Here is a 26,392-nt window from a genome sequence, read left to right on the forward strand (position 1 = left end):
TATCATATTTCAGGGATTCAGTAGTGAACACCTATTCATGCCCTACCATTATCTCCGCAAGATAACACCCGAATAATGGTAAAAAGTGTAAAACATGCCTTCCTGTCAACTATGATATTTTTTTAGAGAGTACAGCCCTGCATGAAGCGATCATTTAGTGTATTGTAACCTATAAGACAACGTTTACTGTTAACATCGCGAAAAAAAAGCACTTCTCGATACTTATAAACCTATTTTCTATGTGCATGCCAATTTTCAGACCGATCTTTCACGTAGAAATGCTTGAAACTGCACTTTATTATAACGCCTGATAAGCCATGTGGCTTTCGCGTTCGGAGCTTTGATTTATAACGGGCGTTCAGGCGAAAAACGATTACCCTAAATAATTACAATCGGTCAAAATACTGGAATATTGTTACAAGCTATGTAGAAAAAGAAGTAAACAACTATTAAAACGTGTTCATGAGCTCTTTCAGCACAAATTGTTGCGATTTGAGATGCTCAAGACGAGTTTTTGTACGTTTTTTTTCTTATTTTCCTCTGAAAACGTATTTTCTTCTTAAAAACTCACGATGCTCCTTAAATTCGTGAAACAAACGCATTTATTCCGTGAAATTTGCCAAAACGCGTCATATCCCACTTAAGAAATGATGATTTTCTGTAAATACAGCTCCTTTGTGACTAGGCCTGGTTTTGCGTTTAGGTCATAATACACTAAATAGTTTCCCTATATAATTCAATGTAAAAGCGACAACTTTGAGCGAAAATAAATGCAACATTTTGCACATAGAGACCCCCATAACCATACCTTTTCTTAAAGACCATTCTAAGCGGAATCGATTTATGCAATAAAAAAGGTATGTCATGTACAATGCAAGAAAGAACTTGACACAAATCAAAATCGACTGTTTTTGCAACTTTTTTTTCGGCCGTTTCTTAGTGGAATGTAACCTTTGCTAGTGCAATGGTTTACTATAGTCTTCACGTGTATCATATTTCAGGGATTCAGTAGTGAACACCTATTCATGCCCTACCATTATCTCCGCAAGATAACACCCGAATAATGGTAAAAAGTGTAAAACATGCCTTCCTGTCAACTATGATATTTTTTTAGAGAGTACAGCCCTGCATGAAGCGATCATTTAGTGTATTGTAACCTTCTAAGTCACCATGACATACGTAACCAAGGCAATACACTACACAAGGTCACACACTACGCATACAAATCTAGCTTTCAACGCATCTTCACAAAGCCAATAAATGGTCTTTCATAATTTTTCAGACTGAATTACGATATGCGAATATTATGTTAACCTATGAAATATACAGTTAAACAAGATATTTGTGATTATTTTATGACGGACCATTACGTAATGAAACACCTATATAAATTATTTTTGTAATATGTATTAAATTTATTTTTATTTATGTAATGCATGCAGACTTTCATAATGTGAGTTGCAATTTGTATATAACTAACAGGAAGCGGATTTCCCATTCAACAAATAATTGAAGCAATAATTCAAAATTACAGCATCTCATTGATACGGTTCCTTATAAATCTAGAGAATCTCTCGAACGTTCTGAACTACATATGACAACACATTACAGCGATACCCATTAACAATATTTGGTAATGGTTTTCTGTCAGCGTTTTTCTAAATTGACTAAAATGCAAGAGTGTGAAACGCATTAGCAAACATGGACTTTGTCAGAATCGGGGTTTTAGGAGTGCCTTGTTTTATAGACTCATTTGTCTTGGCGTACAAGTTTAGCCATAACGCAACGAATGTAAATGAATTTCAATGAAATAATACACTTTTGTTATTTGTTGGAATTAATGTTCTCTGTGTAAAGCATAAATTATTGAGATATATTAATAAAGTCATCACTCTACTTAAAGTTATTGTAAAATGTTCTTTGTAAAAATAACATCGCTTGGTTTCAATGGAATATAACAATGATACGTTTAAAGACGAATTGTACGAAAGTTATGTTTTATTTTTATAGATTTACTTCGATTAACTATCGCGTGTTGAGTACCAATAAGACAAATGCATGGAATGTAAAAATCGTTTTTATTTGATCGATTTAGGCCACGATACCATAACTGTATAACAGAAGATTTTTACAACAGCGGATTGGAAAAAATCAACAAAATGAGAAACAATAATTATTATGCAGAGTAAATTTGCTGTATATGAAAAGGAAATGCTGGACCCATAGCAGACCTCCTATATGTCGAATGATAGCCAAGTTTGACAAACATTAGAAACCGTAATAAATAAAGTTGGCAATGTACACCATTTCCAAAAACTTATTGTTTACTGTTTGTTTAAAAAAAGAAGCAAACGTATGTCCCCGGAATTCTAGAATTCCTCTATAAAACCCAATGACCGATGATAGGTTAACATAAATACGACATTAACAATCTACGCAAGCAATTCATTCTTTTAGAATGGACTTTCCTTGTTGTCATCAAACATAATCGGATAGGCGGGAAGAGACGTCATATAAACATAGAATGAATTATATACGTTTGTATGCACAGCCGATGGGACGTAAGCAGACAGATTGTTAGAACTTCCTCGAAGAGACCATGACAATTCGTTATGAGTCTTGTAAACGACCTTATATTTGTCTAGATCTTTCTCGTACAGTATGTATGTGCATTTATTGATCAACTTTTCTATTTTCATGTTTCTTTTAACTGGATTCTAACTATTCTGAGACAGCCTTAAGGGCTAGAAGACATAAACCCACTAAAATTAAAAGAGCAAACTATGTTTCATGGTGTTTTAGAACTTAAAGATTTACCTAAGCTTAAAACATGCTTGAAATAATGAACGTAATTAAGGAAAACGTGTTTATAATGAAAACGAATTGTATTCTAGTTTGTACGAGATATCAAGTATGCTCACTATCACCTCTCTATACAATTTAACGTACGTAAGTAGATGTTCAGTAGAAAGTATCTTGTGTTTCAATAATTTTAGCTAAATATTATTACGCATTTTCGAACTATTTTATACAAGTACAAATATTTAATATCTGTTTATTCTGCTATTAATAAATGCGTTATGTATACAATTTAAATGTCACAAATAACTCGTGTGTTTTTTCTTTTAATTATATCAGTTTTAAACTGTAAAAAAAGTCAATACAATAATGTTTATAGGAAGATATGTCAATTACAACAATCTAATAGCTACATGTAGATGTTACATATATGTACAATTGCATGTTCATCAACAACTTAAACATTTAGACAAAGAATACATTTACAACGGCAATTTTCGAATTACAAAATATTTGGCAATTCTTGTCCTTATTAATATGCAAGTCGTTAAGCCAATAGAAATGATAAACGTAATGTGTCATGCATGAACTCTTGTATCCTACAATCACACGAACAATAAGTCACATATTATATTTAAAACCACGAGATAAGGGACACAACTACAAACAAGAATATCAGAGAAACTGACGGGTGCTCTCCGATGGTTCCCTTTGTTTATGTATGGGTAACTTATGTGGGAACAAATTCATATTTAAAAAAAAATTAATTCATCGGAGAGGAACGTCATGAAAATATGCGCGCGTCCACCATGTGGGAATACTTAAAATTTCATCAAATAATCTGCTCCAGTGACCTTACACAGAAACGTACAATAAATCAGTAAATGCAATATTATTTATGAAAAAGCAATGACCCTGAACAATAATTGCAGCAGAATAACCTAAACGTGGATCGAAAGTCGTATTCAAAGGGCAGTAACTCCCTGAACAATCCACGGAGCGAATTAACCTCATTGTATGCGCATGTCCACTCTAAAAAATGCATATTAGGTGTCATCGAATGCGGCTGAAAAAAATTGTGATCTTAATCAGAACCACACAAAAAAACTATTAGAAATTGACACATAGCAGGGCAAATAACTCTCTGAATAATCCTTTTGACCGGAGCGACAGGAGAGCTTCCTATAGGAATTCTGAGTATCAAGTTGATAAAATTCAGATCATATGTGTCTGAGATCTCGCGTGGACTTAAAACTCTTCATAGCAAAGTATAATACATCCATTACAAATAATTGGCTGGATTGATTCGAAAGTGTACACTTTAAGGATGTTGTATATTAAGTTTCATTTTGTGATCATTTGTGTCTGAGATCCTGCGCGGACACAATGAAAGTGATACATACGTAAGGACCGAGTGACAATAGTAAGGAAGGAAGGACGGAAGGACGGAAGAACCGACATCGGGTATGGACAGAAGCAGTTATATCAGCAAAATTCGTTTCTTTTGAAAGCAAACTAAAATCCATCAACTTAAAAAATACTTAACGAACCATTGGTTCATACCTCGCCGGAAACACAGACTTAGAGTATTCAACAGTAATATCAAAACTTAGATACAATTTGTCTAATGAATATGAAGGAGAAATAACGAATCAGTGAAAGTTACCTAATATTTCGAAGGGGTGCAACTGCAGAGCATGGAAGAAACCTATGCGGCGACTTAATTTTAGTAAGTTTATTCGTTTTAGCGCATTGAAGCACATCGTGCGCTCTGTGAGCTTTTGTGATTACCTTGCGCCCATCGTTCGTCGTCCGTCTTGCGTCGTCATTTATCTGTCGTAAACATTTACTTTGTAAACATTCTAGGGGCCACATTAACTGGTCAATCTTTATGAAACCGATTGTGAAACTGTATTACGTGGAGTGAAAAACTAGGTCACTTAGTCAACGTAAAGAAAAATCGTGTGTGCACTCTTGAAGTAATATCTTTTGCCAAATCATCATTAACCTTGCTCAGCGCATTTGTTATAATGGTTTAAAGATCGATCAACGATGTTACCAGTTCAGAAATTAGCTTAAAACGAAACTCACTTATGGTGTTGGCCTTGTTGAAAATGTATAATAAACCTTGTACTTACTTATGATAGGCCCAGTAACACGTTCCGAGCTACCATCTGTAAAGAGGAATACCAGAAACTAAACTGGCGAAAGTCCCACAGAGAGCGGCACAACACTTACAACACAAAGGCATCCGTACGTTACTTACAGATAATAACATAGAGAATAATAGCTTAGTGTTGATTATAGATCAGGTTTATCATGCAAGGCTTAGAAAACAAAAAGCACGAGCCTTGGCATGATAAACCTGATCTATAATCAACACTAATCTATTATTCTATTTATCCCACTTTTTATTTTGTAAACCTTTTTGTTTAAACAAAATTAGTTTGACTGGATAATTTCGCTGGATGTATGACGTCATTTCGTCGAAATATTGACGTCATTTCCTGCCGTTGATTATAGATGATATTTAATCAACGGGGCTTTAATCAACCGAATTCGCTGTAAAAGTGGGATAAAATATGTTAAATTTAACATGAAGGTTCACTTAAACAAATTGTTGAATCGCTTTCTCAAATGAGTCTTAGATCTAAAAAAAACTTAATACTTAACAATTATGTATAAGTGTACATTTCTTATCATACTATATTATATGAGAACACTTGGAGACTTTTCTAGCGCAACACTTTTCAAACTTGAATATCTCAGTGATGAGTTAAGATTTTCATTCAAAAATTCACAAGTGATCATTTTACTATATTCTGTGCAAGATTACGATAAAATCATTCATCCGTGATAATCAGGCGCTTTTGTGCGTGGGGTAGGTGTGTTTTCATCTTTTTTTCACGTGAAAATGGTGAAACGCGATATGATTTTAATTTTATATATTTTCTTCGTTTATGGTGGGTTGATACACCAGGAAAACATAATATCAATTTAAAAATAAATATGTCTCGTATTTAATTTCAGCAGCGCAACAGCGCAATCGGCATGTTGAAGTCTACCTTCCCCACTTGCTGAAGCATCCGATCGTCATGGATGAATGATTTCATCGTTTGCTTGAACATATTGTAGTCAAATGATCACATGTACAATTTAAATCAAAATATTACTCATAATTGAGATATTTAAGTTTGAAAGATGCTGCGTTCGAAAAGTTGTCATGTGTAGAACAGCGCGCTATATAATTACAATTTAATTTCAATTTCATCATTCTATGTGTTTTTTTTTACACCAGAAAAACATAACATTAATTATAAAAACAATATGGCTTATATAAGCACAATGTTAAAAGCCGGTCGGTCATTAAGACGTGTAAGTTAATGCGTTTATTATTTCACATTATAATTTTACGATGTACGATTTGCGAATTTACTTTTTCAATGATTTTTTTTTAAAAATTGTATATGTTTTATATTTTATTATTGATCAATTTCAATTAAATTTACTTGGATTATTAGATATGTGTTGAATTAGTCTGAGTCCAAATTGTAACAAAATCCGTTCAAAAATAAGAGAGTTATCTTGATTTGAATACGCGTTGCGTTAGAAAAGTCTCCACGTGCATATGTTAAGTTTTCATTTCTTACTATAACTTTTTTTCAATGATCATTATAATGTCTTTTACTGAATTAATAAATGTACAACAAGTCACAGACAAAGAGTTCACAGGAAACACCAATTTCGAAAGTTCAATCGAATTTCTTACCGTTGCTTGTGGGCGACGGGTTGTTCTCTTCCCACCGGTTATCCAAGAACGTATATTCAGCAGAAAATCCCTCTTTTTCTTTATCGTCGTCAGACTTAAATTCTATATACAAATATGGACTCGTAGACAACACTACTTCATTATTAAAAGTATGATCACAAAATTGTTTAAGCAGTTTGCCGGAACTGTTGCTCCCGTCGTATACCCGGATGTAGTCACCGCAACTGAAATAACAGAAATCAAACAATAGCAGCCACTGAATAATTAAACCACATTTCCCACAACTTTAACAAAGCATTGGTTTAATACAGGTGGCATCACATAAAAAACACAAAATACAAATCAATTAAAATCGGGTCACCGCTTTTGGATTTTTAATGTAATCAAAAGGGGTTTTAACTGTACAAACAAATATTCATTTCGATATATCTTTGTTATCTCCCTTTCCACATAACATTCATGACAGGGACAAATTATATAGGAATGTAACATGCTATTATAAAGACTTAAAAGTATCAATTCTACCCTGGGATTATTGGATCCAACAGCATATTGCGCATTGTGAAAGCAATTGAGTCGCGTTCTGAGAAAACTGTGCATAATCCATGTGCGTAAAGTGTCGTCCCAGATTAGCTTGTGCAGTTCGCACATGCATATCAGGGACGACACTTTCCGCTTTTGTGACATTTTTCGTTAAAATAAAATCTCTTCATAGCAAAAAGCCAATTAAGGCGGAAAGTGTCGTCCCTGATTAGCCTGTGCGGACTGCACAGGCTAACCTGGGACGACACTTTAAGCACATGCATTTTGACCAGTTTTCACAGAACGCGACACAATTAATCACTGTTTTTCACAAACCTCGCCTTCTTTACATTTTCATTCGGATAACATGCATAGTGTGTATAAAGTTCTTTAAGATAATACTATTATAGAAACATTATTTCTTTGTCTTCCATATATTTTGGCAACACGGGATATTTTAAAATGTGTTGAGGTTTTAAGCATATTAGTCATAACGGTTATATATGTTTCAACTTTGCAATATAAATAGAATTTTTCAAATGTTTAATTTATTCATGACGATGTTTGGAACTGCTATGATATAAAGTAACAGATGTTTGTCTCTGTTTTCACTTACTGATTTGGCTTGGGCAAACGTATAAGATTGAAGGTCACTTTCACCGTCTCCGTCTCCTGGCCCATGAACATATACTGACAATGTGACGAGCGGGGGTATTTCTGCGGGTATCTCGGCGAGTAAAAGTTACCCTTTGTGTGGTTGTTCATGCTTTGAATGTTGTAGGAGCATTGCGTACCGTACTGCAATAGGCCGTCGGTTTTAAATGCACCTGTACAATGAAACATACCATTAATAGCACATATTTCTTGGAACAAATCTCAAAGGCAGCTTTAATAACGATGCTTTTGCGATATTTTTGCCTATTTATTTAACTTATCCATCAGTGTAATTGAAAATCAAATGTGTGCAACGGAATAAAAATGTAAGCACGTAAATGTTAGTAAAATACGTAATGCGTAACAGTAAAACGATAGCGCATAAGACAGAGCTATAAGAATAATAGCAAAAGAAAAGGCCTCAACAATTTGTGACAATACGAAAATGCAAAGAAGACACATCCTTTCTAATGCATTGATGGTCATTTTTTTCATATAGTGCACATGTCTACTACATACGTTAATTCCCAAAAGGTACTTAAACAATTAATCTGTGTCAACTTCAATACTGAGACAGTTGAACGAATTATTCATTCATTAACATACACACGTAATATAAAGATAAACATATAAACATATAATAAGTTAAAAAAAATCTTATACAAATGTTAAATAAGGTAAAATGAAACAAAAATATAATAAAACAGAACAACTAGTACATAGTTCTATATGTTAATCTTTTCAAATTTAAAAGCGCTATTCATAAGAGGGCATTCAGCCATGTCCGTTTAAAAATAAATTAACATTTTAAAATCGGAAAACATGAAAAATTATATTGTTTAATCGAATTCGTTGCAAAGCACGAATACAAATATGTTTTTTGTTAATTGAAAGATTATATTTTAGAACTGAAATCGGAAATATCTGTGCATTTGCGGAACGTCTTATAAATTGAACGTCGATTGTTGTAAATAACGTTGTTAGTGCATACGCAAGTACAAATGTGAAAGTGAAACTATACAGAAATTAATATGAGAGTCAGAGTCAGAAAGGCAGATGTTTCCGAAGTTTATAAGCAATTAACAGGTCGAAGTAGGAGTCGCACAATATGTATAATTATTATCAAAACACAAAAGTGACGCTGTTATCTTGCCTGTACACTTAGTGTGCAGATGAGCCCCAAACAAGGTAACACACTTATCTAAGGGGTAAAACCGGGGGACAAAAACTGGTTAGACATTTGAGTCGCGTTCTGAGAAAACTGGGCATAATGATGTGCGTAAAGTGTCTTCCTAGATTAGCCTGTGCAGTCCGCACAGACTAATCCGGGACGACACTTTCCGCTTTTATGATTTTTCGTTTAAAGAAAGTCCCTCCTTACCGAAAATCTTGTTTAGGCGGAAAGTGTCGTCCCTGATTACGCCTGTGCGGACTGCACAGGCTAATCTGGGACGACACTTTACGCACATGCAATAAGCCCAGTTTCTTCAGAACGCGGCTAATTTAATAACATCACAATAATTATGCAAGTGTTATTTTTTCTTGTATTCAGATTTAAATCCAACAAATGCAAATTAATCGGGTACAAAAGTGAATAATTGCATTCGCAAACAAAGCGCGTCTGTTCTGATATGATAAATATTCTTTTAACACATTTATTCAAGAAAAAAGTTCTAACGTTTAAATAAATAAGCACACAACATTTTTTTTCGAACAGTAGCTTGTTCATAAAAGAACACTAAATATTTTTCTATGAATATGCTTTTGAAAATTATTGAATAATCTTTTAGAAAACACAGCTTAATTAGAAAATCAGTATTCAGGTCTTGAAAGACTTGTACTAAGTGCTAGTACTTAATTCCAAGAATAACATTGATCAAACTAGATCCATTTCCATATTCGTTAAAAACATATCCAAATAACATTGAACTCCATTGAATAGACGTACTTTTCTCTAAGAAAGAAAACACTCCTTTGAAGCCAGTATGTCTTTTTTCTGATGAATTTGCTCCGATATGGAATTCAAGTACTAAAGCCCGACCACTTGAATAGAACTTCTTTTCTTCCATTGACGCGAGCGATCCACAAATTTCCTCGTCGTATCGACTGTCTTCATTAACCTCCCCTCGATCCGTATTTGAGTAGATTCGAATATAGTCTTTGCACCTAAAATAAACGTGTGGTATAACTATGTTAATGAACATCATTATTATTATTTTGTATAAGGGTCTATAGTGAAATGTTGTTAGCGAAATGACCTCTTTATAAATGTAATACTTTGTGCGAAAATCTTAAAGGGACCTTTTTAACGTTTTAGTAAATTGACATAATTGCAAAAAATTGTTTCAGATTTCCAAATGTTCGTTGAAGTTTATGATATTTGCGAGGAAACATTTAAACTGAACATTTACCACACTCTAAAATATCGATTATATGCATCTTTTGACGATTTAAAAACCTGAACATTATAAAGCGTTACAAACGCAAAACGATTGAATAATCAAGAGAGTTATGTTGTTATCGTAATATTTTGTTATATTACGAGGATTGCTTACATAAGTTTAAAATACGTTATTTAGAACGGGTGGCCAAGTGGTTTTAGCGCTAGTATTTTACTCAAAGGGTCATTCATATATCTAATTTTTCATACACATAGCTTAGGATGGTTTTTGTTTACAATCTCACATTCTAATTCAAATGTTAAAACAATAAATACACATATACTGCTTTTTAATCATATAACACACTATACAATTCGTTTATACCTTCATACATGTGTATAAGACCATGTGTAGACCATATCTCTACCAGAAAATAATCTTTTATATATACTCTTACTCTTGACCATATGATCAATATGTACGTTACGTGTGTAATTATGTATTTCTTTCTATTCGATTATATTATTTAGTCTATATAAAGCGCTATATTATACTTGTTCTCGTCGCGTTACAAAGCAAACAATAATTGTATACAACGCTATAATCTATTAACCTATGAAACGTTTTGGTTGTGTACGTCATATGTAAAACGGACTCTATTTACTTAATTTTCTTAGAGAACACGACATTAAACAGTAATCCAGAAACCATATAATTCAATTGTATGCAGGATAACAAATACTATTACAGTCTAGACAGTTTTATTATTACGCTTTCATGAATCGACTTAATTGTAAAATCCCACAGTAACTGCGTAAAATATGGTGTGCATACAATACATTGTGGAATATTCGTACAATACGTTTAATTGCCTTTCCTTTTCAGTGCGCCAGTCAACGCACTTAAATTTGTTAAAATGTAATCACTGTTTCGCACAAGGTTTGTGTAATTTATGGTTCTTCACGCCACACGCCTCCAAACTGAGGACAACGCTTGCTCTTTTACCATTGAAAATCTCCCAGCAATGCTCTGGAAATTGTGAAAGGTTTCTTTATCAAATTATAATTGTCTACCGCTCGATCACTTATAGGCGGCGAGGCTTCCCAAGTGAGAATGCCTGCCATTGTTATTATTGCAACTGCGTCCAAAGCAATATTGTTTACTGACAGAAACGCTCTAGATGCAAATACATGAGACGGTACGGAACACATACGGACGCGGCATACGCAGATTTATAAACATTCATAAGAGTCGTGTTCTGAGAAAACTGGGCATACTGCATGTGCGTAAAGTGTCGTCCCAGATTAGCCTGTGCAGTCCGAACAGGCTAATCAGGGACGACACTTTCCGCCTAAATTGTTTTTTTTGCTAAGAAGAGACTTCATTTAAACGAAAAATGTCATAAAAGCGGAAAGTGTCGTCCCTGATTAGCCTGTGCGGACTGCAAAGGCTAATCTGGAACGACACATTACGCACACCCATTACGCCCCGTTTTCTCAGAGCGCGACTCATAACGTCGATTGAAACTGAAAATAACGTAGCAGTTCTATCGAACAGCCAAGGATATCCTTTATAAAAAGAAATAAGCATACAATTCTCACCTTGATATTTTTGCAAGGCGTAACCAGCAAAACAGTTACAACACAAACGTGGAGACTACACAGGGTCGTTTTATCTATTTTAACTGTAGAATGTCTCATTAAATACAGGTCTAATCGATTTAATTTTACTGCATATAATAAAACTAATTTACTCATGCCCTCGTGCTGTCCTCTGTTGTTCAAGGTCCATGTTCAGGAATTTGATTTCTACTATTTCATTGACATCGCCGATAAAGGTGTAGAGAATGCAGTCGAAGTTGGACTGATAGAAGTTCGGGTAGTTTGGCGAGTAGAAGTGGCCATGTGAGAGGCCGTAGCTCTGGAACACCACGCAGCCGCAGGCTGAAATGGGGAAAGGGAATTTATTGATTAACTGGTATACCTTCGTTGGATTTGAACATCGCTATCTCTGGAAAACGAGGCCTTATGAATGTGCGTTAAGTGTCGTCCCAGATAAGCATGTGCAGTCCAAACAGGCTAATCAGAGACGACACTTTCCGCCTAAACCTAAGAAGAGGCTGCCATCAAACAAACAATTCCTTAAAAGCGGAAATTGTGATCTCTGCTTATATTGTGCTGGCTGCACAGGCTAATCTGGGTTTACCTTCCCGATTTCACAGGCTCATTTGCACATTATATTCTGCTTGTGTTTTGTTTGTTGTCATCAACACACTAACTTTGCCATCAGATAACTGTTTTTTTTTCAGTTTGCAATATTAAATGATATGACGATGCACTTAAGTTAATAAACAAGAGCAAGCCAATTTTGAAAACAATTATTATTTTATCTAAACAAAAAAAACTCATATACTTTAAGATGTTTTCCCAATAACATTTTACTAGATAATAAAGCTCTTAAGCTTTTAATGCCAGTGTGATAACGACTGAGCCGCCATTAAATCATGCATCTAGTGAAAACTACAAACACGTAGCATTCTTGGCACCTCATTCGTCATCAACCTCGGCGTTTTCATTGGAACTAAAAGTTAAACAGAAATCCGATACACGGCTGGTCGTCAGGGGATAATTGGAAGGCATAGAAACGGCAAGCATGAATCCGTAGATGTAATATATATTCGGAACAAATAACTAGAACTATTTAATAAAACAATCTGATAAAACGTTGATTGCTTTTTGTATATATTTTTTAGAATCGTACCGAGCCTGGTCATTTTTAACGAAGATTTTTTTGCATGCACGTAAAGTATCGTCCCAGAAGTCTGTGCAGGCTGCACAGGTTAACCCATTTATGCCTAGTGGACTCTTACATCCTTCTAAATTGGATCAATTCATTTCCAAAATTAGGGATGTCTAGTATATGTATTTCTATATTTAGAATATTTCTTATAGAAATTCCTTTAAGCAAACAGCGCAGACCCAGATGAGACGCCGCGGGTCTGCGCTGTTTGCCAAGGCCTCTTTTCTAGACGCCAGGCATAAATGGGTTAATCAGGAACGACACTTTCCGCTTTAATGGAGTTTTCAGTTCAAGAAAGTCTCTCATAAACGACAATTCGTGTATACGTGGAAAGTGTCGCCCCGAATAGGCCTGTGCGGACTGCACAGGCTATTCTTGGACGGCCGAATAGGCCTAAGCGGACTGCACAGGCTAATCTTGGAAGGCCGAATAGACCTAAGCGGACTGCACAGGCTAATCTTGGATGGCCGAATGGACCTAAGCGGACTGCACAGGCTAATCTTGGACGGCCGAATAGGCCTAAGCGGACTGCACAGGCTAATCTTGGACGGCCGAAAAGGCCTGTGCGGACTGCACAGGCTAATCTTGGACGGCCGAATAGGCCTGTGCGGACTGCACAGGCTAATCTTGGACGGCCGAATGGAACTAAGCGGACTGCACAGGCTAATCTTGGACGGCCGAATAGACCTAAGCGGACTGCACAGGCTAATCTTGGACGGCCGAATAGGCCTAAGCGGACTGCACAGGCTAATCTTGGACGGCCGAATAGGCCTAAGCGGACTGCACAGGCTAATCTTGGAAGGCCGAATAGGCCTAAACGGACTGCACAGGCTAATCTTGGACGGCCGAATAGACCTAAGCGGACTGCACAGGCTAATCTTGGACGGCCGAATAGGCCTATGCGGACTGCACAGGCTATTCTTTGACGGCCGAATAGGCCTAAGCGGACTGCACAGGCTAATCTTGGACGGCTTTTTACGCACATGCATTAAGCACGGGTTTTTCAGAGCGCTGTTCATATATATGTTTTTAGAGCAAATACATAATTGCTAATACAACCCGATTCGAAAAACCAAGCTATACAGATATATATCTAAAAGGGATAACATTGTGACACTTGTTATGTTTATTACATAAAAAGTTCGATGAAAAATTGATTTAATTTTAAGCAAAAAGACTTCTTTAGAAATGAATCATATGTAGACATACTGCTAATTGTAAAGCGCCAAATTATGAAATATTAAAAGTACATTGGCCTTCAAAATCGTATCATTACCGCATTAATGTATACTTATTAGCAATTGTCAAGCAGTTGAATCGTTTATTTAAACAAAATGTGTGTATGCCACTGAAACTATACAAAGACATGAAGTTGGCATGGAAATAACTCAAGCTAGCTGTATTCAACAATATATAAAGGCATGAACATGTCCAAACAATTAAACTCATTTCAAATTTAATTCCAGTAACCTTAGCAATAAAATTAATTGTTGCATCTTTTAAAGGCTACATACGTTTGATTTTACACACTATAAAATGTGTGTAACTGCATTAACTGGTAAGTATATACATATGTACGGATATACGATTTTGAGGGCGAGTTAACTAAAATATGGCTTGAAAGTCTCGTTTTTGCATGTACTGTGTTACCTGTCCCTCTGTAAGTGTTATCGGAAGCTAAACAAGCTTCCTTTGCTGGAAATAAACACCGATTAAGCACAAATTATTCTCAGATCACAAGTATGTACTCTAATACACATATTTTTTTTATAATATAGTTTGTTCTAAATATTAATGCATTCGGCATGATGATAATTTAAGTACTTCAACAGAGTTAAATATTAAAACAAATATACATACTATAAATATAAGCTATCGATATCAAATAACAAAAAATGCATAGCATGTTTCATTAAATTCCATTTCACATTTCAAATATTTTTTATTTATGTTAGCAATACCAATTAATAACATATGCCTTTTATATTCTATTACTCGATAACTGTATTCTGTTAAGTTTTAAGATATATGCATAACGATTTGATAAAAATGCATGTACGTGCCATAAAGAAATTTAGCATGTTCTTATATCAGTATTTACGTAGACTGCTTTTGCAAAATCTTAAGAACTATGTTTCTATGTATCGTTGTTCATTAGCTAGTATACAACGTATATTGGCTCTGATATCAGATAGAGAGGCTGATTTCCTCGATATCATTCTGGTCTTTTTGCGGATTTGAAGAAGCAAATCTTTATCCGCAAGAATGACAAAGATGGGCGCCGGTTCGACAAGTATGTCTTTTGTTGCCTTATTGTGTCTGCCTTCAAACCCGCCAACACGCAAGAAAGCTCTGGCAAAATCTCCCAACATAATCAGAACGACGAAAAGATATTTTTGTTGATCGATAAAAATCGATAATGCGCAATTTATGTGTATGATTATATGATTTGATAAATAATTTTGCAGTAGAAATGATAATATAATTACAAAGTACTGGTTCTACCCAGGAATCTAACTATTGTTAAAAATTATATATTGTTTAGTTTCTTTCTTTATTTTTTTGTTTAACCTAGATTGCATTTATAGCTTATTTAAAACGCTCTCTAATCCCTTTCCTGGGTGTCTATGGGGGAGATCTAAAGAACGTTCCCACAGTGGGGATCAAACCCGTGACCTCCCGATCGCTAGGCACCATATCAACTACGCCACATCGACCTCTTTGATTTTCTTTATGTTTATCGTTCCTTTATTACCATAATTAGTATAAATATATGTAGTTTAGAGTTTAGCTCGATAGCATAGGACGCGTGAGGCTTATTGAAAAGAGAGAGAAAGTCCGATATGTTAAAAAACATCATATTTATAAAATATTCAAATTTACGCAAACATATTTATTAAACATTGACTCAACATTTATGCCAACATTCTGATATATTATGTTTAATAACGCAAGATATAGTGCTCGATAGAAGTTAAGTAATTTCTTCGATAAAAGGGCTTATTTGTAAACTATATTAATTGATATGTCAACACCTAACAAGAATCACGACATCAAAGGAGAGAATTTGGTTAAGCTATCTTTAGTATGGTGTTGAAGCTTGATCAAACAATATGCACATATTTTTTATCAACATGGATGAAATCTGGTATGTTCTGTTACAAATACATATTTTTTTATCTAGTATTATTTATATAAAAAGTGCATGACATGTTGATTGATGTGTTACCTAAAGGCTGGCGAGAAAATCTAGATTTGCTCTCAATACGATAAACGCGTTATTTATATGTATAATCTATTACATTTAAGAGATTCATTAAACATCATTCTGACACGATCGCGAAGTGTTGCTTTCATACATTCAAGTAATATCACATTATTATATACATGCAGTCTTACACGTTAAGTTACTCACTAACAATGGCGGCAACAATCAACAGTATATTAGACGTAAGGGACCATAATTGAATTATGAAATTGAATAATTAACAATTTTAACAACTGAAAGGGTTTTGCTTATGATCATTTACGTACATGGATCAACTCCTCCTACTGTTACCAGATAGTTGATGATGTACAGTAGAGCCGCTTCATGCCAATACAACATCTGAAAATACAGAAATACAGACACGTATATTCCTATTCACAATATCAAGTATTCTTAAATGGTTAAATATCTGCGTGGCAATCGCACGATCAGACTAGACTCTTAGTTGCGACATAAAACCAGATGTAACAACTGTCTACTTCAGGACATTGTTATACAGCGGTACATCCGCTATAAAGCTTTTCCTATTAATAGAAATTGTAATAAGTGAATCGTGAATAAAACCGTACATACATTTAACACGTTTTAGAAAGGAAAAAAAAAATCTATTTAATGTTTAAAACGCCATCATAATTGTTAACAAAAATAAAATACCAAATATATGGAACCTTGAGATGCGTCGAACAATATTTTCGTATTATAGTTAATATTGATATTTTAAAGCTCACAAGTTGTCCATTAAACTAACGAATTAACAAAATAGTAACCGTTTATAGTTACCATATGAGCCATGGGAAAAAGTGGCGTTAATGTATGTAGGTAAAGTGTCGTCTCAGATTATCCTGGGCAGTCCATGCAGACTAATCCGGGGCGACACTTTCTGTTTGTAAGGTATTTGTTGTTTAAAGCGAGATTATACGATTTTGTCGAAAAATTCGAAATAAGCCAGATATTTAATTCTGAAATCGAAAAAGGATGTACAGTCGAATTCGCCAGCATGTATATCATGCATGTACGATGTGAATCTAAATTTAGTTTAACGGTTCATTTAAAATTCATGCAACGATATCTATTCATTCGACACACGAACACTAACTAAAAAGACGAATGCTTCTGTTATTGTAGAAAAATATGTACGAAATATCTTCGTCGCAATCGGCTCGGGGCGCTTATTTGTCTTTGCTGCATTTTATGAAATTCGTCTTCAATGTACAATTTTTCTTTCCTATTTTGTGTTATTGAAACATATTTATCAATATATTACAATTTAACACATATACAAAATCGTATAATCTTGCTTTAAAGGAAGTATTTTCTTAGCGAAAATGCCGTTTCGGCGGTAAGTGTCGTCCCCGATTAGCCTGTGATGACTGCACAGAATGATCTCCAACGAAATTTAACGCACACACATTAAATACCATTTTCCCTAACGCGAGGCTCATACGATAATAAATACAAAGATCGCAATAACCGTCTTACAAAAAAACACTAAATGATCGGAATGATCGCTTATCTGGCGTCCGGTCAATTGTTGGGAATAAATTGCACATATATGTGCAGCGTGTTGCGTCAATTGGCATGAACGAACAACGTTGCAGATGTCTTTGAATACATTTGGCTGTCAACATTGAAGCACTGTTAAACGCAATAAAGCACAACGTATGTATCGCAGACTACATAAAAAGCCTTTTATGCATTTTATGTCTTGCCCTGTATTGTAAAGGCTTACGTGTGGTGTATGGACATTCCATGTATCATATAGTGTTCACAAGAACAGATGGAAGTTTAAAACTGTATGACACATTATAGACGGTATACAAACAAAGCCAACAAAAAACACAGTTACACTCTTTTAATAGCACGTTTTTACAAGTGGCCATTATGAAAGTCACACATTAAAATATGTTATGGTCTACTTCAAATTTGTGACAAGGAAATAACAAACATTCATCATGTATTATTCCTTAAAGCCTAATGATTCCTGTTGAGACTTCTTGTTGATAATTGCTTAAGTAAGGGCAAAAAATAACACATTAATTCCAGATGAATCCCCTTCAAGTGGAAAGTTTCGCCATCAATCCTTCCTTGGATGACATCCATAATGTTGTTGAGCTGTTTTGAAGTCTTTTCTTGGCTTCTTGGCTGAGGGTTTTACGTGATAAAACTTTAATGCGCCTTTTCTCAATCACTAAATGTCTTTCCTCTTCGAGACGTTTGTTTTTATGTACTGTAGTGATGTACTACATTTGGGCCTTGTTCTGAGAAAACTGGGCTAAATGCATGTGCGTCAAGCGTCATGTCATCCCAGATTAGCCTGTGCAGTCCGCACAGGCTAATCAGGGACGACACTTTCTGCCTAAACTTGATTTTCGGTAAAGAGGGACTTCCTTGTAACTAAAAATACCATAAAAGCGGAAAGTGTCGTCCCTGATTAGCCTGTGCGGACTGCACAGGCTAATCTTGGACGACACTTTCCGCTTATGCATTAAGCCCAGTTTTCTCAGAACGCGGATCATTTGTTGCTTATAATACTATGTATATGAATACTGTGTTATGTACTTTTAGTATAAACCGGGGCGTTGAAGATTTTACCTTTAAAAAAATGAAGATTAGACAGAAAAAGGAAATTTTTGAAAGATCCCCTGCCCCCAAGTCCTGGATTCCGTGAACGGTTTAACATTACAAGAGAAAATTATTGATGAAGCTGTTATCGTTAAAATGTGAAAATGCCAACCTTATATGATGTTAAGCTATAAAATTGACATTTTAATAAATTAGTGTAATAGGTTAAAACCAGATACTTTTATAAAACGTGAAAAAATCCTGTATTTCTACCAATTCAGCATTATTCAAACGAGGCAGTGCGGTCTGAAATTACAGGTCGTCTGCTACAATACCATGATCGATGTATTCAGACATAAAACCGACATACGTACCAGAGGCGTATCCAGAAAATTTTCAGAGATGGGGGGGGGGGGGGGCTCAACAGGGGAGGGTGCGGAAGGGGTGTCCCCTTCCGTCGTCGATTTTTTTTTTAATGGCACCTTGAAATGATGCGATTTCCTGCTATCTAATCAGCATTTTGCATGATAAAAGTGCATGTGAAACAAATAAGAACTTGAGTTCACACATCAAGTGTGACAGACACACGGACAGACAGACACACAGGGGTAAATCAAATGTCTCTCAAACCACTAAAGTGGTGGGAGACATTATCTTTATCCATAACTTTTTTAACGGTGTAAGATGGGTGGACCTCCTATTTAACCTTGTTGGATATCCTACTAGGTCAACTTAGGTACAACATTAAAATGTTTATGTCCATGTCCCTATGAATGGAAAGCAGGCACACAGCGGAAAACCTGTCCTGACCCATTGATGATCTTAGTTTTGTCTTAACAAGTGCTTTGGCACTGATACTCCTTTCACACTCTTATTATGTGACAGGGAACACACATGATATGGACAAAACAGTGTAAATGGTGGGGTACAGCTGTGAATCACAATGTGCATCAGAGCCCTGAAGGGAAGTAGGTGGGTTGGGTACACCTTTCCACCTAGCCTGCCATATAAAGTGCAACTCGGCAGGGAGGGACTGAGGGGAAGGGAGATCATCATTGAACCATTCAAGGTCACTAGCACTGACAGGAGAGGAACACATTTGATCAGGTATAAACGTATATCCCATGGCTGCCTTAGTCTGCAAATAACTGAATCGGGTGTCCATTTCGTTCACAAAAGTGTCAACAAAGGGAGTCGTTAGGTGTCTTGTGTAGTTTAATTCGGGTGTTGCTGCCTCGATGTTGTCACGCTTTAAGAAAATGATTTAGTTTCATATAGCAAAGTAATTCTTAATTTTTGAGTCTTTTTTAATTTTAAAAACTATGGATGAACATCAAAGCAGTTAGCCCGATTTGTAAAAAACCCAAATAAAAACAAAAAAAAATAATTGCCAGTCATTAAGTGTGCAGTTGAATTTCACTGGCAATAACTTGTTACTTTAAAGGATTATCACTCTAAAGAGCTAATACCAATTAAATTCATCAAAGAAATTACCGAAAAAATAATAATGATTGTCCATTGCGTTCGTCTAAACTCTTTAATTGCTACAAATTGAAAGATTGTTTTTCACAAGTCTCATGCGGCAGCCATTTGTAAACATTTATCTATAGCTAAATGTATGGATGAATTTCATTTGTTGAATGTATCTTCTTCAGCCAATCAAATAGCGCAGTTTATTACTTACAGTCAATGAAGCGTGCACTTAAGCTGACGATGGTTAGATTGTCTGTACACATGCCTGGGGGCTTATCACACAAATCGACAGCTGTTTATGGCTTAATTAGGGACATATGACAGGAAATACACAAGTGGATTGAAACTGTAAGGGGCTCATTTTTATTAAAAATCGTGTCTAGCCAGCCAGCTGGGGGGGGGGGGCTTTAGCCCCCTAGCCCCCCACCTAAATACGCCTCTGCGTACACTGTCATAGTATTACTGAACTGTGCAATGTCTCAGCAATAGTCACGTGTCTTACGTTAAGTACACACAACCATACGTAGCGAATCATCTATTTTAAAATCTCTTTCTTAAAGCGGGCACTGTTAACTTAAACATACATGAATTTGCCCTATAATGTAATGGTCGGCAACCCAAATATTCCAAAATAACGACCCGTATATTTATAGCGATTAATTTCATTCAAACTGTTCTATATTCAAAATAACTGCTACTTCTGATCACTGCGAAAGCATAATATACAGTTTCTAAGGATTTCATAGGATCGTAAAATATACCTTTAGAAAACATAAACTCTTAACCGGCATCTTTTATATGGCTATTTTTGTAGAATACCTATCTGAAGGGCCGAAATGTCTGATCTTTATTACTTGAAACATTAGGGACGACACTTTCCGCCTAAACTGGGTTTTTGCTAAGAATAGACTTTTTCACATAAAATTTTACAGAAAATATTATAATATATTATAAAAAGATAATATATAAATATATATTATAAAAGCGGAATATGTCGTCCCTGATTAGCCTATGCGGACTGCGGTCTGGAACGACACTTTACGCACATGCATGAAACCCCCTTTCCACAAAGCGGGCTCACATGTTACGCACACAATTCAATTACCGTCTCCTCGCATTCATAAACGTCCTATCAAGTAAGTATTATGGGCATAGATTAGAGCATGTAGGGAAGGATATTCGACCTAATAAATTCAGATTGAATGAAGGATCTTGCATTATTTAGCACAATACCCACGCGATGTTCGGTGTTTCCCTGTATTGCATCTTGCCAGCAATGCGATGCTTAATTCAGTGCTTTGAGTCATTAATGTCACGCGAAAATTGTTTCCAGTGTTGTCATCTGCGCACAATCAATACCGAGTCTGCATTCCCACAAACTTATCTACAACAATTAAACCTTTGGAAAAAAACAACAAATCAAGTCGCCGCTTAAAGAACATCCAATGCTCGGAAAGCTATCAAGCTGTCTGTGATTTTGTTTGACACGTCGATAATTAGTGGATACGGGCTTGCAAGCTTTGTTAAAAAACTACAATATACTGCTTAACTGAGCGATACAACTTAAAATAAATCACGTATGATTATATGATAATAGCAGTGATTGCAGAAGTCATAATTAACAGCGGAACAGCGTGTAGTAAGATGAGAATGTATCATTGAAAGAAAAATTCTGTTTTATTACAAATCTGTTCACAATCGAGACAAAATACATGTTTTATTAATGAGTTAACCCAAGGTCGACTGAAAAAATATTATATTCTCTGTGTTTTTCGATTCAGTATTACTATACGTTCATTACTGCCTGTTTTCGGCAAACGAGGTCGGCCCTACACAAAACTAGTGTACAGTATAACCATCTACAATATCGCAGAATAGTGATGCTCGAGTATATAATTAAAGTGAAATGATGATTATGTCAAGAGTATGTGTCAGTATCACATTGACTTATACATACGTCTGCTTTGAACTAAATACATCGCAACATACTGCATTTTTGTATAGATATAATGTAAGTTCATGTAAGTATGATTTATCATGTTGTATCATTATACTGAAATAAATCTATATATCTATCAAATCTAGCTTTCTTATCGATCGATCTAGCTAGCTATCGATCGATCGAGCTAGCGAGCGAGCGAGCGAGCGATCGAGCGAGCGAGCGCGAGCGAGCGAGCGAGCGAGCGATCGAGCGAGCGAGCGATCGAGCGAGCGAGCGATCGAGCGAGCGAGCGAGCGAGCGAGCGAGCGAGCGAGCGAGCGAGCGAGCGAGCGAGCGAGCGAGCGAGCGAGCTAGCGAGCGAGCGAGCGAGCGAGCGATCTAGCGATCGATCTATCTAGCGAGCTAGCGAGCGAGCGAGCGAGCGAGCTAGCGAGCGAGCGAGCGATCTATCTAGCGAGCGAGCGAGCGAGCGCTAGCGAGCGATCGAGCGAGCGAGCGATCTAGCTAGCTAGCGAGCGAGCGAGCGAGCGAGCTAGCTAGCGAGCTAGCTAGCTAGCTATCTAGCTAGCGAGCTAGCTAGCTATCTAGCTAGCTATCTATCTATCTAGCTATCTATCTATCTATCTATCGATCTATCTATCTATCTATCTATCTATCTATCTCTATCTATCTATCTATCTATCTATCTATCTATCTATCTATCTATCTATCTATCTATCTATCTATCTATCTATCTATCTATCTATCTATCTATCTATCTATCTATCTATCTATCTATCTATCTATCTATCTATCTATCTATCTATCTATCTATCTATCTATCTATCTATCTATCTATCTATCTATCTATCTATCTATCTATCTATCTATCTGTCTATCTGTCTATCTGTCTATCTATCATCTGTCTGTCTGTCTGTCTGTCTGTTTGTCTATCTATCTAATGTTAGTTGAAACTTATATTAAACCCTACACAAGAAACATAACTTTAGCTATCTGTTCTAACCTATAGTGAACCGAATTAAATATAACGCATTAAAATCGGTGAAATTATATTGATTTTGTAGTTCTTAATAAGCGATTAATATGATTCTTTGGTATATTGAGTAATTAAACTACAATAAAGCAGTAACCATATGTTCACCCAACGCTTTCGAAGATGACCACAAATAAATGCTTTCTTGCAAACAAACACTTTTCATTGCGATAAACGTCACTTAAGTTCACGTGATCTGTTGCACATTTAAAAAACATGTGTATGTTTTGCATGTGGGTTCATGATACGAATTGGTGACAAAGACAGTGATCCTGTCTAAAGTACACACGTTGACCTCGTACCGCATGTAACACAACACACTAATGAACCACGTCTTAATATACACGCAGCCACAACACTTACGTCTGATAATGGCCGGATTCAGTCCGCTTGACAATTACATCACGTGTATACGTAAGAACGTCTCAGCTTAATGTGCATCATTGCTGAAAAAACAACGACAACAACAACATAAAATAAATGCATGCTGCAATCATTTGAAGTTGAGCCTCATATTAATGCATGTGCTTAACATGTCGTCCTAGATTACCCTATGCAGTCCACACAGGCTAATCAGGGACAACATTCTTCTTTGGTATGGTATTTGTCTTCGCAAAAAATCTATTTTAAGCGGAACGTGTCGTCTCTGAAATGCATGTGCGGGTTTCACAAGCTAAAATCTGGAACGACACTTTACGCACATGCATTAAACCCCGTTTTTTGTCAGAGCGAGTCTCATTTTAACAAAGCAAAACTCCAGATGCATCGGAGATATCTTTCATATCAACAGTACGATTTCTTTTTGAAGTCAAGAAACAAATTGCCATACAATTAGACTGAGCGCAAAACCTACGATGAACACAACAACACTGAATAAAACTTGAGTCACCTCCTGGAAATTGTCGATTCAAAATTTGAATATATAAATACAAACGCTTGCATTCAAGTGTCCTTTCAGATTGTGACTCAACTTAATTAATACAAATTTTCGTCGCTGTTCTTCGAAAACTGCGTAAGTAAATTTTAAATTTTATAAAGTATGCCCATTTTGACTAAGACTATCTAAATAAATATATTTTAAAACTTCAAAAAATATTTAAAAAATGTATTTTGAAAAGTTGGAAAAATTGACTTACGCAGTTTTTGCAGAAACAATTAGTGCACCAATGAGTGTTCAGGATTTTCTCACGTGCTCATAACTATGCCTTCCAATTGGATATGAAATACAGTATTTTCGCAGAAAATGACCCGTGAACCCGCCGTTCTTATAAAATCAAATAACAATTTGCGCCAATTTGACTTACGCGGTTTTCGAAGAACAGCGACGAAATGTTATATGTGGATTTTATTTTGAAACTTTGCAAACACCAACTCACTCATGAAAATGGAATATATGTTATAAGTCTTTGGCCAACATTAATATCACGTATTGGCGAACATGAATGCCATCCCAAGCTGTCCATTTTGAAATTAACTGTTAATAACATGGCAGTATAATGGAGGTTTGATACATCTGGGAAATACGATGGTATTGATTCGCACATTGGAACACATTATGCCTGTCTCATCTTCTCTAGTCTCTGTAAAAGACGTTTTATGTTCATTATCAGTAGCTTACTTACGGAAAGACACGAGCCTCGCTATGGAAAAAACGGGCTTAACGGACATGTGCGTCAAGTGTCGTCTCAGACCAGCCTATTCTATTTTGACGACAAACACTTAAAGCCTCTATAACGCTCAAAGTCAACGAAAATTTCGTTCAGTATTTCGTAAAATAAAGTTAACACCTAAACAATCAGTGTTCCTTATAGCAATAGCCACAATTTCTACGCTAGATGTGATATGATTACATAGATTGTTGCAGATACAAAATGCTCGTTTTCATCTATTTGTGTCACAATGATTTCCATTTTAATTTCCCGCCAATATATCTATTCATACGACACACGAACAATAAAATGGTACCATGTTAGTGTTCATATGTCGTATGAAAAGATATCGTTGCGGGTAATTAAATGGATTTAAATATGCGAAACAGTTATAAAATGGAGCATTATGTATCTACAAACATCAATTTTACCAGACCACATCTGGCGTTGAAATTTCGGCAATTGCCATAAGGGACACTGATTTTTTATTGTTTAACTTTATTTTACGAAATATTGTACAACATATTCGTTGATTTTGAGTAGTAATGGGGCTTTAAGGCGGGAATTGTTGTCCCTCATAAGGCTTTGCGGACTGCATAGGCTCATTTTGGAGGACACTTTACGCACATGTATAAAGACCGGTTTTCCTACAGCCCACCCTGATTGGACTATAGCCACTTTCAGACAGTTCAAAATGTCGAGCTTTTTATGAATAATTTTAAAATGCTACACCATTGTAATAGCACACGATAAACATAACATAAAGCATGCATACTTATACAACTAATGAATTATATACTGAAGGAAAAATCGTTATAAACAACAGACACTTTATTGTTGAACATATATCTTCGTCAGTTCGGTTTAAAAAAACACGTTTATATCATACAATACAATAAATGTCTTTTTCGAAATAAAAGAAAAGCATAACACTTAATAATCGCTAGAAAGCTTAGCCTACAATTACTTCTTGTAGTTCGCTGTAATCAAAGTCGACTTGTGCTGGATAACTTTGGAAGATAGTTTCCAATCAAGACGAGAAATTTGTATTGATTCGTGAAACAGAAAATCGGGCACTATTATTCAATTGTTTGGCATAGCCATAGATATTACATCAGCAGAAACTAGTTTATACAAGGATTATCTATACATATTCAAACTCATCCGCAATATTTAGCCAATATTGATGTACCAGACATCATGAAATAAACGTTGGCTTTCTTTAGCTGACCACACATTTTGGCCGTGCTCTGTAAAAAAGGGTGCTTTACTGCATGTCCGTAAAGTGTCGCCCCAGATTAGCCTGTGCAGTCCGCCTAGGCTATTCATGGACGACACTTTCCGCATATACTGGATTTTTGCTAATAAGAGACTTTCTTTACACGAAAAAGACCATAAAAGCGGAAAGTGTTGTCCCTGATTAGCCAGTGCGTACTGCACAGGCTATTCTGGGACGACACTTAACGCACATTCATTAAGCCCCATTTGCACAAAGTCAGGCTCATTTTTTATGTGATTACGATTCACCCGTTTAAATCCAT

General features: G+C 35.7%; 1 protein-coding gene across 1 annotated transcript in view; it reads right to left on the minus strand.

Moving 5' to 3' along the window:
* LOC127851644 (suppressor of lurcher protein 1-like) overlaps window positions 1-23,626 on the minus strand; it is a 61,231-nt gene extending 37,605 nt beyond the window's left edge. The window contains exons 1-7 of the mRNA XM_052385466.1: window positions 23,566-23,626; window positions 16,459-16,531; window positions 11,879-12,068; window positions 9,693-9,910; window positions 7,707-7,917; window positions 6,569-6,792; window positions 4,938-4,973 (exon numbers count right to left, since the gene is read on the minus strand). Of these exons, the coding sequence (XP_052241426.1) occupies window positions 4,938-4,973; window positions 6,569-6,792; window positions 7,707-7,917; window positions 9,693-9,910; window positions 11,879-12,068; window positions 16,459-16,531 (952 nt within the window). The 5' untranslated portion in view covers window positions 23,566-23,626. The remainder of the gene's footprint in view (window positions 1-4,937; window positions 4,974-6,568; window positions 6,793-7,706; window positions 7,918-9,692; window positions 9,911-11,878; window positions 12,069-16,458; window positions 16,532-23,565) is intronic.
* Window positions 23,627-26,392: the final 2,766 nt, after the last annotated feature.

Source organism: Dreissena polymorpha, chromosome 11 (assembly GCF_020536995.1).
Source record: "Dreissena polymorpha isolate Duluth1 chromosome 11, UMN_Dpol_1.0, whole genome shotgun sequence".
NCBI lineage: Eukaryota > Metazoa > Mollusca > Bivalvia > Myida > Dreissenidae > Dreissena > Dreissena polymorpha.